This window comes from Procambarus clarkii, chromosome 56, assembly GCF_040958095.1.
Source record: "Procambarus clarkii isolate CNS0578487 chromosome 56, FALCON_Pclarkii_2.0, whole genome shotgun sequence".
Lineage (NCBI taxonomy): Eukaryota > Metazoa > Arthropoda > Malacostraca > Decapoda > Cambaridae > Procambarus > Procambarus clarkii.
Genome location: NC_091205.1, coordinates 19816555 through 19831566, shown reverse-complemented (window position 1 = coordinate 19831566; position 15012 = coordinate 19816555). Strand labels below are relative to the sequence as shown.

The window sequence follows — 15012 nt, the reverse complement described above, 5'->3', positions numbered from 1 at the left end:
TGTGACTTGCTCCCTGCATCGGGGACACTGAAGGAGAGGTATCTATATCCTAACATACTTTATATTTAATACGCGAAACTAAATAAAGTATCTATGCTTATAAATTAGAATATCCCATGTTGAAGGACAGACGCCTAGAGCTAGCCTCACCCAAATTTTTAATAAACATTGTTTTTGAATGTGTGTTATTTGCATGCGCGTGTCGGGAATGACATACAAAAAAGTGCCCCGTGACATGATGCTAAATATATCCCCCGACGAATCTTGCAATAGCATTCCAGTTCGAAAAATAATAATATAATTATATATATAACTTATATTGTAAAACATTAAGCCCTGATCACGCCAAATTTAAGAAAAATTCCATCACAAAACTTGAGTGTTTTGTCTCGTCATTGTCCAGTCACCATGTCACCACCTCAATACACCTTCCCCCTCTCACTGTATTCACAGTTCGAGTCTCCGCCCACCCAATATTCTCCTATCGAGAGAGAGAGAGAGAGAGAGAGAGAGAGAGAGAGAGAGAGAGAGAGAGAGAGAGAGAGAGAGAGAGAGAGAGAGAGAGAGAGAGAGAGAGAGAGATATCTAGGATGTCGTGGTGAATGACCGGTAACCCACCTAGTATCTATAAACGAGGAAAGTTCATGTTATAAACTTAGATTATAGCAATATGATTATACATCATTTTATGGACTTTATATGTATAATGTATTCCCCTCATATCTTTGTAAATCAGCTGCATTTAGCCATTCGGATTTTTTGGTGATATAAAGTGCCTTTTGAGACTGTGCTTGAACAACGGAAATTACTTCGAAGGCTGAGAGGCAGTTTGGTATATATATATATATATATATATTGAAGAGAGGATATATAACTCTTTTTTGAAAGGTGTCTATATAGTAAGCTGTGGCCTTATGGTGCTATTTATACCGCTGCCCCACACGAAGACACACACACACACACACACACACACACACACACACACACACACACACACACACACACACACACACACACACGCACACGCGATATACACACACAAAACACCTTCTTTGCTTTTCGCCTGGGAGATAAAATGCCTTGGAATTTAGACCAGACTGAGGCAAAACATCGATTTTTTCCCCGGAACTGAACGCCGTCTCGATGTTTTGGTGAGAGTTGGGTATATGTTAGGGGCAGGTGTGTGTTGTGATGTGTTTGCTCCAGTAAAGGCAGGTGTGTTTGATAGAGCAGAGGCAGGTGTGTTTAGGGAGAGGCAAACGGCGCTTGGTGTTTGTTGGAGAGACAGGTTGTGTTTCATTTGTGTTCCTTGGAGGAGAGACAGGAGAGTTTGACGTTCGTTGGAGAGGCAGGTGGTGTGTTCGATGGGTGTTGGAGGAGAGGCAGATGTGTTTCATGTGTTTGTTGGAGGTAAAACACACACACACACACACACACACACACACACACACACACACACACACACACACACTACAAAAGCCACAATACATGGGAGAACACATCAGCTTCAGAACAAGAAAGGCCGGAAAAATATTGGAAAAGTGACCGGTATTAATGTAAGGTAATAAGTCTGAATCAAGAAACACCAAGGTTATTACAGAATAAATCTCCCTCTCTCTCCCCCCTCTCTCTCTCTCTCTCTCTCTCTCTCTCTCTCTCTCTCTCTCTCTCTCTCTCTCTCTCTCTCTCTCTCTCTCTCTCTCACCTGTAAGAGGTGCGGGCTCTCAGGCAGGGCTGTCATAATGTGGGAATGTTTACCTTTAACACCTGTAGCAGGTGAGAGAGAAGAGCAAGAAAAGCGATCGTGCATTTCCAGCAAATATTTGTTTTCTTCGGCGTGGTCTCTGAAATGCTTTCCGTTCCGATTGGTGTTGCCCAAATGCTTCGGAGAGCTCTCCTGCCTCCCTAATGCTTGCTACTGGTCGCCCCGACTATGTTGGTTGGGCAACATAGCCACACGATGAGGTGCGAGAGAGGTTCTACCCTCACATTGAGGTGCGAGTGAGAGAGGTTCCTTCTTCCTACCCCTCACAATGAGGTGCGAGTGAGAGAGGGAGTGAGAGAGAGCGTCGCATCTCTCAGTGTTGTCTGGGATTAAACTTTAGCTCTTGGGACCCCCGCATGTGTTCATGGCTTTATATGACTCATTATCTTCTGACTCTTCAGTTTTATCAAGTATTGTAGTCAGTGTTCCACCTGCTATTGCTCTAGGGGTGTTCCACCTGCTGCTCTAGGGTGTTCCACCTACTGCTGTAGGGTGTTCCACCTACTGCTGTAGGGTGTTCCACCTGCTGCTCTAGGGGTGTTCCACCTGCTGCTCTAGGGGTGTTCCACCTGCTGCTCTAGGGGTGTTCCACCTGCCGCTCTAGGGTGTTTCACCTGCTGCTCTAGGGGTGTTCCACCTGCTGCTGCTCTAGGGTGTTCTACCTACTGCTCTAGGGTGTTCCACCTGCTGCTCTAGGGGGTGTTCCACCTGCTGCTCTAGGGGGTGTTCCACCTGCTGCTCTAGGGGGTGTTCCACCTGCTGCTCTAGGGGGTGTTCCACCTGCTGCTCTAGGGGTGTTCCACCTGCTGCTCTAGGGGTGTTCCACCTGCTACTCTAGGGTGTTCCACCTGTTGCTCTAGGATGTTCCACCTGCTGTTTTAGGGTGTTCCAACTGCTGGCTTAGGGTGTTCCACCTGCTGCTGTTTTAGGGTGTTCCACCTGCTGCTGTTTTAGGGTGTTCCACCTGCTGCTGTTTTAGGGTGTTCCACCTGATGCTGTTTTAGGGTGTTCCACCTGCTGCTGCTCTAGGGTGTTCCACCTGCTGCTCTAGGGTGTTCCACCTGCTGCTCTAGGGTGTTCCACCTGCTGCTCTAGGGGTGTTCCACCTGCTGCTCTAGGGTGTTCCACCTGCTGCTCTAGGGTGTTCCACCTGCTGCTCTAGGGTGTTCCACCTGCTGCTCTAGGGTGTTCCACCTGCTGCTCTAGAGTGTTCCACCTGCTGCTCTAGGGTGTTCCACCTGCTGCTCTAGGGTGTTCCACCTGCTGCTCTAGGGTGTTCCACCTGCTGCTCTAGGGTGTTCCACCTGCTGCTCTAGGGTGTTCCACCTGCTGCTCTAGAGTGTTCCAACTGCTGCTCTAGGATGTTCCACCTGCTGCTCTAGAGTGTTCCACCTGCTGCTCTAGGGTGTTCCACCTGCTGCTCTAGAGTGTTCCACCTGCTGCTCTAGGGTGTTCCACCTGCTGCTCTAGAGTGTTCCACCTGCTGCTCTAGAGTGTTCCACCTGCTGCTCTAGAGTGTTCCACCTGCTGCTCTAGAGTGTTCCACCTGCTGCTCTAGAGTGTTCCACCTGCTGCTCTAGAGTGTTCCAGCTGCTGCTCTAGGGTGTTCCACCTGCTGCTGTAGGGTGTTCCACCTGCTGCTCTAGAGTGTTCCACCTGCTGCTCTAGAGTGTTCCACCTGCTGTTCTAGGGTCTTCCACCTACTGCTCTAGAGTGTTCCACCTGCTGCTCTAGGGTGTTCCACCTGCTGCTCTAGAGTGTTCCACCTGCTGCTCTAGAGTGTTCCACCTGCTGCTCTAGGGTGTTCCACCTGCTGCTCTAGAGTGTTCCACCTGCTGCTCTAGTGTTCCACCTGCTGCTCTAGAGTGTTCCACCTGCTGCTCTAGAGTGTTCCACCTGCTGCTCTAGAGTGTTCCACCTGCTGCTCTAGAGTGTTCCACCTGCTGCTCTAGGGTGTTCCACCTGCTGCTGTAGGGTGTTCCACCTGCTGCTCTAGAGTGTTCCACCTGCTGCTCTAGAGTGTTCCACCTGCTGCTCTAGAGTGTTCCACCTGCTGCTCTAGAGTGTTCCACCTGCTGTTCTAGGGTCTTCCACCTACTGCTGTATGGTGTAGTGTAAATATACTCCATTCATTAACAAGTATACTCCGTTCTTACAGTAATCAGGAATGTAATGGGGTGTATGGCAGTGCCATACACTATTATCTATTTGTATTTGCGAGAGATCCATTATCTATCTATATCTGTAAGAATGTGTGCTCGTCTAAGGTTGGAGGCCAGACGTTGTGGGCTAGCCCCACACACAACTTTGCAGGGGGAATGGTCTAAGGTAAGGAACGGACATAGGCTGGTAGGGGTGGATCCTATTGGTCCTATTAAGTGGGATTAAGGCTCAATATTGAATACCCCATAAAATCGGAGAAAATGTAGCTGGCCAAGTCCCTCTATTTGTTCAATATACAGTGTGTGTGTGTGTGTGTGTGTGTGTGTGTGTGTGTGTGTGTGTGTGTGTGTGTGTGTGTGTGTGTGTGTGTGTGTGTGTGTGTGTGTGTGTGTAATAAAAATGTTTATCCAAGTTTAGAGGCCATTGGGGAGGTTATCTTGAGGTTATCTTGAGTTGATTTCGGGGCTTTAGTGTCCCCGCGGCCCGGTCCTTGACCAGGCCTCCATCCCCAGGAAGCAGCCCGTGACAGCTGACTAACACCCAGGTACCTATTTACTGCTAGGTAATAGGGGCATTCAGGGTGAAAGAAACTTTGCCCATTTGTTTCTGCCTCGTGCGGGAATCGAACCCGCGCCACAGAATTACGAGTCCTGCGCGCTATCCACCAGGCTACGAGGCCCCATAGGAAGGGAAGGGGAAGAAGGGAAGGGGAAGGGGAAGAAGAGGAATAGAAGAGGGAGAATGAAGAGAGGATAAGGGAATGGGGAGTGTAGGGAAATAGGTGTGGGAAAGAGGGTGGGAAAGTCTGGAAAAGAAGAGGAAAAGGGGTGCCTGGATATCCATTCTAGTAGTATTATATATATATATATATATATATATATATATATATATATATATATATATATATATATATATATATATATATATGTATACACATATACATATATATCTTCCTCGTATCTATATATATAGTAGCAGGCATCCTGCAGTCTCAGGAGACTATGGAGTTGCGCTCTGGTTGTCCAGGTTGAATATTAAGAGTCCTCTCTAGGACGCAAAGCCAGGGTAGGTTGATATCAAGAAGCTGTATATATATATATATATATATATATATATATATATATATATATATATATATATATATATATATATATATATATATATATAGTTTACCGGAGTTTACCATATATCGAGAACTAAAGTATACTATTGCTGGTTGGAGAGTTAGCTGTTGCGGTGGCTTAAATTACTTCTAGAGATTGAGTGATCCAAAACCCAAAACAATAGAGGAAAACAACAGCGGAAAACAATGAGGAAAGCAATAGAGGAAGACAATAGAGGAAGACAATAGAGGAGACAATAGAGGAAAGAATAGAGGAAATCAATTCAGGAAAATAATAAAGGAAATCAATAGAAAAAGCAATAGAGGAAAACAATAGAGAAAGCAATAGAAGAAAACAATAGAGGAAACAACAGAAGGAAACAATAGAGGAAAACAATACAGGAAAGTAATAGAGGAAACAATAGAGGAAAGCAATAGAGGAAACCAATAGAGGAAAACAATACAGGAAAGTAATAGAGGAAAGTAATAGAGGAAACAATAGAGGAAACCAACAAGAAGTGCCCCCCGAAAAAGGCATGAAAACCCTGAAAATAATTCTGCACTTCGAGGAAGTGCAAAAATGTCGCCAAAAATTAAGCGTCTTTAAATGTTTACTGAACACGCCGATACTAACATGTTTTGTGTCGGGCACAGTTCTCTCTCTCATTCTCTCTCTCATTCTCTCTCTCATTCTCTCTCTCTCTCTCTCTCTCTCTCTCTCTCTCTCTCTCTCTCTCTCTCTCTCTCTCTCTCTCTCCACCACGGAAAGTTTCTCCTTCTCCTCTCTCATTCGCCTTTTTTCCTGATTTACAATACCTCTCATTCTCCTCTACATTACCCGGCTCTTAATCCTCATTCTCTTACAGATTACTCTTATAATTCTCCTACTCTTTCTCTTATTCATTTCCTTCTCTACTCATCATTCCGATCCTCTTCCTACTCCTACTTTCAAAGGAACATTTTCAATCGTAATCGCAGGTTAAAAACTTCCCCGATATTCATATATGTATTTCACAGAGCGAGAACTACACACAATAATAGACTCACAGACTGCAAGAACAAGGCCGCCTGCGGGCCGCTCCAAGCAACAGCCTGGTGGACCAAACTCTCACAAGTCAAGCCTGGCCTCGGGCCGGGCTTGGGGGAGTAGAAGAACTCCCAGAACCCCATCAAGCAGGTATCAAACAGGTAAGTAAGGAATACATGTGTGTTTACATATCTGTTGTGCCATATTTAATACATGGCACAAAATAGCAGACAATAAATATCCACAAAAAATGTATTTACAAGGAAATAATTCATCAAACAAAAGCAGACAGAAAACAAATTTAGCACAAAAAGCCACCACCATCATCCAACAAAAGCAGAGGAAAATCTTAAAACACATTAGACATCCCCAGCAGGTGAAGGAATCAAAGTATTTCCCGTAATATAATTACTCTCTCACCTGTGGAACAAACTCATTACCGATTCTTCTTGATATTCCTACCAGAAAAGATGCATTCAGTGACAGGTTCTCATCCCCAGGAGGAGAGAGCAGGATGGAGTTCACAACATGATAGAACAGACAGGAGCCGTAACATGGAGTAGAGGCTGTTGCAATAGACGAGAACAAGGAGTCAACATATAAAGAAAAGGTGTCAGAATAGACAGGAGTTATAACTTACTGTTATTGCCCGCGAGCATACATGGGACTGGGAGACAGGCCACAACGTGAGAGAGAGAGAGAGAGAGAGAGAGAGAGTGAGAGAGAGAGAGAGAGAGAGAGAGAGAGAGAGAGAGAGAGAGATTCTATATTCGTCAAAATGATTTCCAAAATGATTCAGTATTACCCAATTCTAGTTTCCTAGGAATAACCATCACTTTCCCTTCAATGTCTAACAAAAATCACTGAACGTGTGCACCTTCTCGTTCCCTACCCCATAGTCTTGTCAACGTATCAAAGAGCCAGAGAAGAAAGGCGGAATACAGCAGAGAAATACAATACAATACACTGAGTCCACCCACACAGAATTGTAAAGAAATACATATACATACACACATACACACACACACGCACACACACACACACACACACACACACACACACACACACACACACACACACACACACACACACACACCACAAAAGTCAGAAACATATAAAAGCAAATATCTGCTTTCGAATCACAGACTTACCGGTAATCACAGACTTACCGGTAATCACAGACTTACCGGTAATCACAGACTTACCGGTAATCACAGACTTACCGGTAATCACAGACTTACCGGTAATCACAGACTTACCGGTAATCACAGACTCACCGGTAATCACAGACTTACCGGTAATCACAGACTCACCGGTAATCACAGACTCACCGGTAATCACAGACTTACCGGTAATCACAGACTTACCGGTAATCACAGACTCACCGGTAATCACAGACTCACCAGTAATCACAGACTCACCGGTAATCACAGACTCACCGGTAATCACAGACTTACCGGTAATCACAGACTCACCGGTAATCACAGACTCACCGGTAATCACAGACTCACCAGTAATCACAGACTCACCGGTAATCACAGACTCACCGGTAATCACAGACTTACCGGTAATCACAGACTCACCGGTAATCACAGACTCACCGGTAATCACAGACTCACCAGTAATCACAGACTCACCGGTAATCACAGACTCACCGGTAATCAAAGGACTCACCGGTAATTTCACTCTCATCGTTAAAACAAAATCTAAACGCTTTATTTAATCCAAAATTTACTATCGTGAAGTAAATAAAAATTTGTGTTAAACTTCAAATGAGAAAATTGCACGCCTATATATATATATATATATATATATATATATATATATATATATATATATATATATATATATATATATATATATATCATTGTATTTATCACACAGACAAACCCTCTCGAGATTGTGCTAAATTAATAAGCATAAATTCGGACCTTAAGTTGTCAAATAACATTGTTTAATAAAATAATTAAGCAGAGGTGTAATTAAAGCCAGGCCAACTGCCACCAGTAAATATGGAACACCACACTGAGATAACGAGACAATGAACACATCAACAGCGATCAAACTGTCAGCTGGGGCGAATTAAAACGTATACCAGTGAAATATTAATGCCAGTGAGCAAGTGAGAGAGAGAGAGAGAGAGAGAGAGAGAGAGAGAGAGAGAGAGAGAGAGAGAGAGAGAGAGAGAGAGAGAGAGAGAGAGAGAGAGAGAGAGAGAGAGAGAGAGAGAGAGAACAACAGAGGATATCCATGTACCGTTCAACAGAACCCCATCACCCACACTCCCTCTGCCACCACAAAACACAACGGATTTTTTCCCACAAAGTTTTGCCAAGAAAGCTTAGCAAAAATGTCCTCAATTAAGTTACCGAACAGAAACTCCTCCAAGAACATTATTAGCATGCGAAAAAACAATTCTCAAAACCCAGAACAAGTTTAAAGCCACGTCGAGACACCAACGTTGATATATTAACAGTCAGGATTATATGTAAATTTAGAAATATGTATAAATTATTGTGTATGAGAGTACATAATTATTTTAGAGCTCCGGGCAGACCACCACGAGAGGAGGAACTGTGATAAACCTCATGCAGTCTTAATTTTTTCTTAAAGGTTTCACAGTATCGGTAAAGCTTCGAAATCATCGAGAGAGAAAATTTGAATAGCCACCGTAACGCTATTGAGGGCTTTGGGGTTAAATTTACAGCTCCTCCTCCTTCTGCTACTTTTCCTCCTGTTTCACCTGTTCCCCTCCTACTCCTCTCCGGAGGCGAGGCGAGGCGAGGCCCATGGTGTGGAAAATGTGCTTATCTATAATTGTCTTGGATTAGACGGGCTTAATTTACGGGCCTTTGTGGGAATTATATTTTTATGTATTTCGGTCCACTGCTATACTGTTGGTCCACTGGTACACATGTTGGTCCACTGTTATACATGTTGGTCCACTGCTACACATGTTGGTCCACTGCTACACATGTTGGTCCACTGCTACACATGTTGGTCCACTGCTACACTGTTGGTCCACTGCTACACATGTTGGTCCACTGCTACACTGTTGGTCCACTGCTACACATGTTGGTCCACTGCTACACATGTTGGTCCACTGCTACACATGTTGGTCCACTGCTACACTGTTGGTCCACTGCTACACATGTTGGTCCACTGCTACACATGTTGGTCCACTGCTACACATGTTGGTCCACTGCTACACATGTTGGTCCACTGCTACACTGTTGGTCCACTGCTACACTGTTGGTACACTGCTACACTGTTGGTCCACTGCTACACATGTTGGTCCACTGCTACACATGTTGGTCCACTGCTACACATGTTGGTCCACTGCTACACTGTTGGTCCACTGCTACACTGTTCGTCCAACGCTACACACGTCGCTCCAACGCTACACACGTCGCTCCAACGCTACACACACCGGTCTAACGCTACACACACCGGTCCAACGCTACACACACCGGTCCAACGCTACACACGTCCCCCTTCACAAATTAACACAACTCTTCACTTTACACTTATCAACAAAAAGTTGACATGTTTTAAGGGTTTGAGAACAGAAGGAAGAACAGTGTTGTCAAGTTGACCGCTTACCTGTCACATCCACACACACCTGTCAACAGTTGCCAGCCCGTCCAGGTACGCACAATACACAACGAATCTTTTAAATTCGTTACCATCAAGAGTTTCGTGGCCAGTGACAAGAGGAACACAACACCATCCTCTGTTGGTAAAAGAGGACTATAGCAATGTCTTAGCACGCAAAGAGGAATACACTGAGGGTCACTCTTCGCGAAGTTCTGTCTTCAATGGGAGAGTTATACACATATTTCAGGGCTCTCTCTCTCCTATCCCTGTGGCGCGGATTATGAGGGATAGTGAGGCTCGTATATAGAGAGCGCCGTGCCTGGGATAGTGGTGATGAGGTTAGCGCCTGGCACGGGTGGTGAGGGAGTGAGAGGAGAGGGCGTGCACTGGTCGAAGGTGGCACTCACACTGCCGTGCGACTGGCTGCAAGGTTCGCCACCAACTGTCTGGTTCACTCCTCCTCCTCCTCCTCTCACCGCTACTCTCACTCGCTCTCTCTCTCTCGCTCTCTCTTGCATTCTATGTCTCTGTTTTTGCTCTCTCACATTCTACGTCTCTATTCGTACTCTCTCATTCGATGTCTCTCTGTCTCTCTATTGTCTCACTGTCTCTCTCTCTCTCTGTCTCTCTCTCTCTCTCTCTCTCTCTCTCTCTCTCTCTCTCTCTCTCTCTCTCTCTCTCTCTCTCTCTCTCCCTTTCGCTCTCTTCCACTTCTTGCTCCCTCTCTTTTCTACTCTGCGTCTCTCAAAAATTACTCGCGCGGACACACACACACACACACACACACACACACACACACACACACACACACACACACACACACACACACACCTATCTCTGGTAGGGGTAGGGGACTCACGGCTGAGTGCGCAGCGCTCTGGAATCGTAGTCTTAAGAGCCCAGGTTCGATCCCCGGCAGAGGCAGAAACAAATGAGCAGTTTATTTCTCCTGATGCTTCTGTCCACCTAACAGGTAATAAGTACCTGGGGCCCTAGAAAGCTGCTACGGGCTTACACCCTGTGTGTGTATGTGTTAGAAATATGTAATAAATATGATACCGGTCGGAAGTAATTATATTAGACAACCGAGGGTTAGAAAGGCGGGGTCCAAGAGCTATCAGCTTGATCCTGTAGACACAAATTGTAAAGAAACACATTTCCTTATAAAGAAAAACAGATATCTACAGATTCCCACGTAATATCACCCTTACAGTGTACACACGATAACGAGGTATCTTTATACCATAACACCAGTTATCATAACCTGACCCCAGATAGCGAACGATTACCACCCCAGAGCCCTCACCAGTTCCAGGCTCTCTAGACAAGTCTGAATGCTGAGAATGGTCGTTATTAATCACGTTATTAAACGACCGTACAAGTTCAGTGAGTGTGGGGGGGGGGGGGGGAGAGTGTGTTGCGCAAGCACCCAATTACTCGTCATTACTCCTGACGTTAATCTATTGCTCATTCTTGAAGACGAGCTGAGACAGGACGGAAACGGTTGTCTCAACTGGCATTAGAAAACGCTGTGAGGTGGTCACGAAACCTCATGTTAATGACTTTATATGCGGGGGTTTACTGGCATGCATAAGAGGTTTCATATGAACAAAGGTAACTGCAGAAGGCCTATTGGCCCATACTAGGCAGCTCCTAAGTATAACCACCCAATCCCACTCATATACATGAGTGGGATTACTGAAAAGAGTATTAAGTTTCACTTAATACTCTTTCAGCACAGAAATATACTTGCTGTTTCTGACAAGTATACTAGCTACGTATGTCAACAATATACCTGCTGTATGACATATTCTTCCTCTATGTGACATACACTTGCTGTAATTACAACTATCGCCAGTGTGTATACCTGGCATACCTATGATTACACACCTGAACAAAATAAATGTTAGAATGGGGACAAATGATTCACAATAGATGATAATGTAAATAAATTGTAGCAGTCCCCACAATTATTGCTGTCACGTGCCTCATGTAAGGTGTATGGTCTCCATAGAAAATAGAAAAATCTCTAGGCCTGTCACAGACTCACAGACTCTAGGCCTATCACAGACACACAGACTCTAGGCCTATCACAAAATCTCTGATACGCAGAGAACAGGTCTCCGGAGAAAATAGAATAATCTTTAGGTCAATGTGAGATGTACACCAAAGATCTACATATGAAACAATTACAGGCTTAGCTTACACATTAAATATGTCATTTTCTGGCTTACAGCCATTGCTACTTAAACTGGAGCCAGACTTACAATTCGGGTCTAAATATCATACATTTCTCGGGAGCTTCTTCCCTGCCCTGAGCTGTTATCTTCACGTAGCATCAAAATAATGTTGTGCTTCTGAAACGGACTTTCTCCTTTGTCTCGTATGTGTTCTCTCTGCACTGCTGCTCTTAGAGATATATCCCCGACCGTCCACAAGTGGTTGGGCACCATTTCTTCCCTCCCCCGTCCTATCCAAAATCCTTATCCTGATCCCTTCCAAGTGCTATATAGTCGTAATGGCTTGGCGCTTCCCCGTGAATAATTTCTTCCCCCTCATAGCACATATCAACATGTAATCGGTTATTCGGCTTCTGTGTCTACTTACTGATCGGCTTCCTAAAAGCTGACCCTCTTCCTCTTAGTTCTAACAACCTCCTGTCCCACTGGGAGTCGATACCCCGAGTCTCTGTCAGGCAGAATCACACTTCAGTCAACTAACCTACAGGCAACTGGAGCTCATATGGAAATCCACATTAAAGGGAATGCACGCATGGCAAATCTTGACGGCAGTGCAGGAGACGTCTCAAGATGTGGGTCAAGATGACGTGAAGGTTCTTGGGATTGAAGGTTTTTTGACCTAAAGATGTTAGCGTTGAGCTACGAAAGTTCAGGTATCAACAGTTTAATTGCTCACCTCTCACGTCTATAAATGATATCCATATTGACCTCTTTCACAGGGGGTCAACATGACCCGATAACACAGGGTTATCCCAAACCCTGTGTTCGTACTCGTGATATTATGTAATATTATGTAATACTATGAAATATTATGAGATATTATGTAAGTCATGTGTGGCTGGATATGTGGAAACAAAGTTTCAACAAAAACAAAAATCCGCTGACGACGATTTATTTGTTTCTGGTAATGTTTATACATATCAAAATGTTACTAAAATTTGAGTTTGAGTTGGTAAATATAAATATTGTTATAGTTCAAGTGACAACTTTTGTGGGAACTGTTCAGACAATTGTCAGAAAGAACCTTTATCCCGTGCCACGTCCCCCTAGGCATCATAATAATAATAATAATAATAATAATAATAATAAGATAATAAAATTCATTGCAGAAAATAAATTGTATAATTGTTGACCAGACCACACACTTAGAAGGTGAAGGGACGACGACGTTTCGGTCCGTCCTGGACCATTCTCACAATCGACTTGAGAATGGTCCAGGACGGACCGAAACGTCGTCGTCCCTTCACCTTCTAAGTGTGTGGTCTGGTCAACATACTTTAGCCACGTTATTGTGACTCATCGCTTGCAAATTGTATAATTGTGTATAATAATGGCATCGTAATTATTATTATGTGTGGCATTATTCTAATGAATAATAATAATAATAATAATAAAGATAATATTATTCAACCAGAGGGGACACTGCTGAATGTTCTTGCCTCAGCAAGAACATTGCTGAATTGCCTCAGCAATGTTGCAGGCATCTTTTGGAAAGGATAAAGCACGCCTCCTCAGCGTACAAGTCCCTCTACCTGGGCACTTCCTGTGGGCTGAAGGACGGTGTCGCGTCATGCAGGTCGGCGTTCAATCTCCGACTGTCGAGGTGGTTGGGCACTATTTCTTTCCCCTCGTCCCATCCCAAATCTTTATCCTGACCCCCTTCCCAGGGCTATATAGTCGTGATGGCTTGACGCTTTCTCCGGAGAGTTCACTATCCTTCCCTTCTATCTCCATCGAAGACGAGGATATTGGTCTGCGGCTTTGTGTCGACACACTAATAAGACAACAATGATCTTATCTCTCGAAAGATCAGGGAAAGATTGCTAAACATGAATCAATCAATGTCATAAATAAAGTGAAGTTTGGAATGTCCAGCAAAAAGAGAACCTCAAATGTGCAGACCTGACAACAGTCACAAACGCCCAGATGGATTTACTCTGCCACCATAGAGGTAAACAGGTTGCGTGGGACTACACGACCCATCATTTTTCTGCAACTGTAGATGCACATCTACATTGCCTGTTACCTATCTACATTGCCTGTTACCTATCTACAGCAGAGTGGAGCCGAGGTTGCTCTAAGTGCAAGAAGACTCAGACAACTTGTAAGTACAGGGAATTAGGTCGGTGCTACTTATTCGTGCCAATAGATTAAGAGACCAGGAACGTCGTGGGGGTAAATGTGAACTTATGTTCCTGTAAAAGGAGGGCGATGAACTGATTAGGCAAAGCATGTGACAAAGAGCAGCTAGTATTCTGTACCAGCAGCCCAGTGTTGTCATGCAGAGTACGAAGGCCTGCTGTATCCTAGCCACACATTGCACCTCTGTTGAACTCTATGAGGCCTCTGAGCCGTGATTATCATGTATATAAATTCTGTAAGTTGTAAGAGATTGTAGTAAATACAATAAATAAATCATAATGTACAAAATATTTCAAATTTAAGGGTGGCAGAAGAAAATAGTGATGAAGTGCTCGGGGAAAATAGGCAAGGGTTTCTCTAAATGCGTTTTATTCTATTCTTCCCGAGGCTATGGGTCCCCACAACTACACACACAGACATTATACATCTGTGTGTGTGTGTGTGTGTGTGTGTGTGTGTGTGTGTGTGTGTGTGTGTGTGTTTGTGTGTGTGTGTGTGTGTGTGTGTGTGTGTGTGTGTGTGTGTGTGTGTGTGTGTGTGTGTGTGTGTGTGTGTGTGTGCTCATAAACTTGTTGAAGACCAAAGTCATCAAAAATCATAACTTCGACACAAGTAATATTAATACAGATCATTATTTTTATTAACACAAACTATGACTTTGGGCCATCTAATGTAATAATTAAAAACGCACACATTAAAAGAGGCTACTTCAGATTCGGAAGCACTAAGAATGAATACAGAAACTCTCTTCCAACAAGGGAGTGGGATGGTAACTGAATACATAAGGGAAACAAGGTGTTTGCGAGGCATGCTGTCCATGCCTCTCAGCGCTCGCTGGCCCCAAGCCGCTGCTGCTGTTCTCAACTAATCCCTGCCGCCCTCTATGCTCACCTGCGTATCACAAAGCGATTCGATGCGGAATTTCGGAAGAAAGTAATCCTCTTAGCGTGAAGCAATACAACTAAAGCCCTTACAA

At 44.3% G+C, this 15012-nt stretch overlaps 1 protein-coding gene across 1 annotated transcript; it reads left to right on the top strand.

Moving 5' to 3' along the window:
* The first annotated feature begins 1742 nt into the window (after nt 1-1742).
* Nucleotides 1743-7780, top strand: LOC138353197 (threonine-rich protein-like). Its single transcript, XM_069306075.1, has 2 exons — nt 1743-1776; nt 7203-7780. Exons 1-2 carry the CDS (start codon nt 1743-1745, stop codon nt 7778-7780), a joined length of 612 nt encoding a protein of 203 aa, XP_069162176.1.
* Nucleotides 7781-15012: the final 7232 nt, after the last annotated feature.